The 4,411-nt window shown below is 38.1% G+C and overlaps 1 protein-coding gene across 2 annotated transcripts in view; it reads left to right on the top strand.

Moving 5' to 3' along the window:
* Window positions 1-3,826, top strand: part of ctdspl2b (CTD (carboxy-terminal domain, RNA polymerase II, polypeptide A) small phosphatase like 2b) — a 31,129-nt gene extending 27,303 nt beyond the window's left edge. Inside the window, exons 6-13 of one of the 2 annotated variants that reach the window (XM_016463538.1) lie at window positions 937-1,009; window positions 1,764-1,875; window positions 1,952-2,038; window positions 2,279-2,341; window positions 2,430-2,509; window positions 2,928-3,054; window positions 3,469-3,564; window positions 3,747-3,826. In XM_016463538.1, the coding sequence (XP_016319024.1) occupies window positions 937-1,009; window positions 1,764-1,875; window positions 1,952-2,038; window positions 2,279-2,341; window positions 2,430-2,509; window positions 2,928-3,054; window positions 3,469-3,564; window positions 3,747-3,812 (704 nt within the window). In that variant the 3' untranslated portion in view covers window positions 3,813-3,826. Of the gene's footprint in view, window positions 1-915; window positions 1,010-1,763; window positions 1,876-1,951; window positions 2,039-2,278; window positions 2,342-2,429; window positions 2,510-2,927; window positions 3,055-3,468; window positions 3,565-3,746 lie in introns of both variants that reach the window. The other variant, XM_016463537.1, reaches the window with a different exon arrangement.
* The last annotated feature ends 585 nt before the right edge of the window (window positions 3,827-4,411 follow it).

The raw sequence follows: 4,411 nt of genomic DNA, 5'->3' as shown, positions 1-4,411 counted from the left end.
CTTGTACCACTGTTTGAAGAATTTATCTTCCAGAATCTGGCAGTAAGTTTTGGGAGTTCATTTTTAGTCCATCTCAAGATTTTATCTGTAGAAGATAACCTGCTTAATAATTATGCACACCTGAATATAAGGCGTTTTTCACTTCCAGCCTTCATGAACAATAGTATATAGGTTATAAGTGATTAAATACAAGATTAATAGTAGTTATTATTTAACGCGCATCTTGTCAGTAAAGCCGGTTCTGTAATCAGTGGTAAATCTCAAGATGCGCGTTAAATATCGCATGCAATTTATCGTGCAGCCCTAGTATTTTCCCTCTTTCGCTGTCATCAGCAACGCTCGAAATACATTTTTCTTTGCGAAACGAACATTTTCTCCACAAAACGCAGATCACGCACATGCAAAATGCACTTTTGTGCGCTCAAAATATGATCTTTTGCACGCAGAATTGTGGCAGAGATCTAACCCTATAGGCCGTGGAGCCGTAGATGCGTGCCGTGATGCACAGATCAGCTCTAACGTCACTGAATCTGCTGTTAAAAATGAACCATCCATTCATCATATCATCATGCAAAACTAACTATCAAATATAGGTGCGGGTGGGTGGCAGGCGGATAATTTATTTGAAGCAGCGGACTGTTTGAGCTCATCTGCGCATCTCTACACTGACCTGGGTCGCCAGTAGCAAACAACAGCGCGCTCTGCTGGGCAACATAAGTAATTACACCATTCAGAAGCATTTAATCTGCGTTGTATGTTCTGTAAAAACAAATTATATCGGCGGCATATTCACCGATACCGATATATCTGCGACACGGTCATATCGGCAAAACGATATATCGGTCGGGCTCTAGTAAGGTGTATTTACAGGGGCTAGAATATATTGACAGTGCTTTGTTTCATATTTTATTTAAGCTCCTGGCTCTCCTGCAACAGGTGGTTATGTGGACGCCTCTCTCACTGTCCCAGCTGAAGGATCATATGAAGAGGAGTGGGAAGTGTTTGACCCGTGAGTTCACCTTTAGTGAATGTCTGTGCTCAGGGTTTAACAATAAGATGTTTTTTTTCTACTGGCCCCTGTCAAACCAGTAGTTCAGATTATTGCCTGCCTGGTTGTTTAGCCCTGTATAGTTACCTTTTTGACACATGTAAATCAGCACAATTTGCCACAACAATATCCAGTTTATACCAAAAAAAAAAACACACACCAAATGTTTACAGTAAGTAAAACCGCAAGTACAAGATCAACTAAAGATAATTTGGAAACCCTCTCAGAAAGAAAAAAACTGTGCTGTCAATGCACACATACTTTTTAAGCAATGAGAGGAAGTTGAGCAGGTGGGATCAATTTGGTACACAAATTGCACTCTTTCTGCTAAACACAAAACAGACTTTCAGGGATTATATATCAGGTGGGCAAAATTATTGGTAGGCTACACAAAACACCTTCTGACCTCTATACTGTGACAGTAAAAAGGAGTCTCAGGTATTGTGACAGATCCTTCCCACCATCTTTGTAGTTCATTTTAGGCACTTCTATCTGGTAGACGACGGTGGTGGGGGAATAAAAGCCAAGCATAGGAAGACCTTAAACTGTCTCCGCCATTAGCATTTTAAATGTAGAACTTTTAGGTCAATTTTAAGAGTTGTGTATGTGCTATGTATTATTTTTATTTATAATTTTTTGTAGTGTTGTTTTGTATTGTTTGCTTGAGCCTTTTGTCAAAAAAAAAAAAAAAAGCATTTATATACATTTTTTGCAGGTATTTTTTCATCAAACATGTACCTCCACTAACAGAAGAGCAGCAAACTCGCAAACCTGCACTCCCTCTGAAGACTCGCAGCACTCCCGAGTTCTCCCTGGTGCTTGACTTGGTCAGTCTGGAGACTTACTCCTACTACAAGGGTTTCATTTTGGGTTAGATTCTCATTATTTTTTTCCTTTGTACAGGATGAAACCCTTGTCCATTGTAGCTTGAATGAGCTGGATGATGCAGCACTAACCTTTCCTGTACTCTTCCAAGATGTCATATACCAGGTAGAAATCCAAGCTGTCTTTGTGTGAATACATTGTTTGTAAGTAGCATAACACTAGAGGGTGCTGTAGAGCCATTTTAAGAAACGAAGAAAAGTATCCAGGAGTTTCAAGCAAGTCTCTAATGTTGAGTGATTTGAAAATTGTGAAACTTAAGAAATTAAATGTTTTTCCCCTATATTTTGGGGGGGGCTAAAATCCTGAATTCTTTGGGGCTAAATCCTAATTCACAATTTCTCTTAGGTTTATGTGCGATTGAGGCCATTTTTCAGAGAGTTCCTTGAACGCATGTCACAGATTTATGAGGTAAGCCTTCATCCATTTTACTCCACATAACCTTTCATCCTTTATATAGTGGACTGAAGTGTTCCACTGTTGACTTTTTCCCTTCTAGATCATTCTCTTCACTGCCTCAAAGAAAGTTTATGCAGACAAGTTGCTGAACATTCTCGATCCGAGGAAACAGCTGGTGCGGTCTGTGGACATCTTTTTATTTTTCCTTTATTTTAATCATTTCCAAGACTCTTCCTTATGACTGTTTAAAGTAAAAAAAAAAAAAAAAAATGTATTTTTTTGTTTGTTTCTGTTCCTTTCTTTCTTTCTTTCTTTCTTTTAAACTGTTTTTGTTATAAGAGTAAATGTAAAATTAGGCTGGGTGTCAGTTGTTGGGTAACCCAGCCTCAGTTTTGTCATTGCTGTGCAGAGTTTCTTTGTAGCATTTGGTTACAATGAGGGATTGAGAGATTGGAGTAGATGGGGAGCTTTGGCCTCTGGCACATGTAAACTCCACACCATCCTCGGGTGTCAAACCTTTGCTTTGAATGCATTATTGATTCTAGTCCTGGAGATTTATTTCGTTCTTCTCTCTGTATGTGTTTCCGATATGTTCTAGGCACCGATTATTTCGTGAGCACTGTGTATGTGTGCAAGGAAACTACATTAAGGATCTGAATATCCTTGGACGGGATCTGTCCAAGACTATAATTATTGATAACTCACCACAAGCCTTTGCTTATCAGGTGAGCTGATCAAGGTAGCCTTTTAACCAAATAATTACAGTTTAAGATTATTTAAAAGTAACCTTTTTTGTTTAGATTGTAATAAATTACAAGATCAGTCACACTTTTAATAGAAGATATCTGTGAATCACCATTTTTTCGGTATACTATGTAAGGCTCTAAATCCCTTATTGTTAAATTTTATATTCAGCTGCATTCCCCCCAGGCCACCCAGAATATATTAGTAATTATTGAGTAGTAATTTAGAAAGTAATGAAGTATTTTCATTTGTGCATGCGTAAAGTGTATATACAAGTACGGAGTACAGGTGTGTGACTGGGCTCTTTGGGTAGATGACCCAGTACAGAAATACCCTAGAGAGATTAAGGAAAATCTATGTAACTAAAATCACCAACCCATGTGTTTCACTCACAGCTTTCCAATGGGATCCCAATTGAAAGCTGGTTTATGGACAAGAATGACAGCGAACTTCTGAAGCTGGTACCTTTCTTGGAGAAACTGGTGGAATTGGTATGTTGTCATGTTCTTCACCTCTTAGTTTTCTTGACTTTCCTTTCAAGGTGTCTCTGTGAACATTATACAAGTGTAATACGTATTTATTTATATTTTAATGTATTCTTTTTGTATATATAAAATAAGAATTCATGAATGAGTCTAAATACAAATTGTACTTTTCCATTGTCTGTCCACAGAATGAGGATGTGCGGCCACATGTTCGCGAGCAGTTTCGGCTTCATGACCTCCTTCCCCCTGACTGAGCGCACAGAGTGGGACAGGACAGTAACAAAGACAACAAATGCAGATATACGTTTTGCATAATAACATCATTGCCATTTAATCTTGAAATTAACTTTTTTTTTTTATTCCCCACAAATTTTCATTGCTTTGAAAACATCAAAGCAAAAATGACTCCCTTTTCGGCACTTTTTGCCATTTGTTCAGTCAGAGGGGTTTGAAGTTTCTTGTGTGGTCTCTTCAGTTGTTTCATCCAATACAAAGTGAATGTGTAGCAGTCAGAAGAGAAGAGGATCATGTTGTTTTTTGGTGCTCCAATGGGATTGACACTGTTGGGCTTTTGACCAATTTCATAAGTAATGGCCAGTAAGAAAATCGTACTGTCTGACAGAAGATAGATGCTTGTGAGTGAATGTTTTTTTATCTATGCTAAGTTTCATTTTTCATTAATGTTTTCAGTATGCATTCCTCCCCATCTGTACACGTTGCTTGGTGTTTACTTCAAATCTTGTTCTCTCAACTCCTGGCTTGTTTTGTTTGACAAAATGTGTTCGTTTCGCAAAGAGCATCTTCTGGGTAGATTATAGTTCTGATTTTCAAAGCACAGTGGAATCACTCTTTT

The sequence above is a fragment of the Sinocyclocheilus anshuiensis genome, unplaced genomic scaffold, assembly GCF_001515605.1.
Source record: "Sinocyclocheilus anshuiensis isolate Anshui unplaced genomic scaffold, SAMN03320099.WGS_v1.1 scaffold816, whole genome shotgun sequence".
NCBI lineage: Eukaryota > Metazoa > Chordata > Actinopteri > Cypriniformes > Cyprinidae > Sinocyclocheilus > Sinocyclocheilus anshuiensis.
This window is presented reverse-complemented; position numbering and strand designations above follow the sequence as displayed.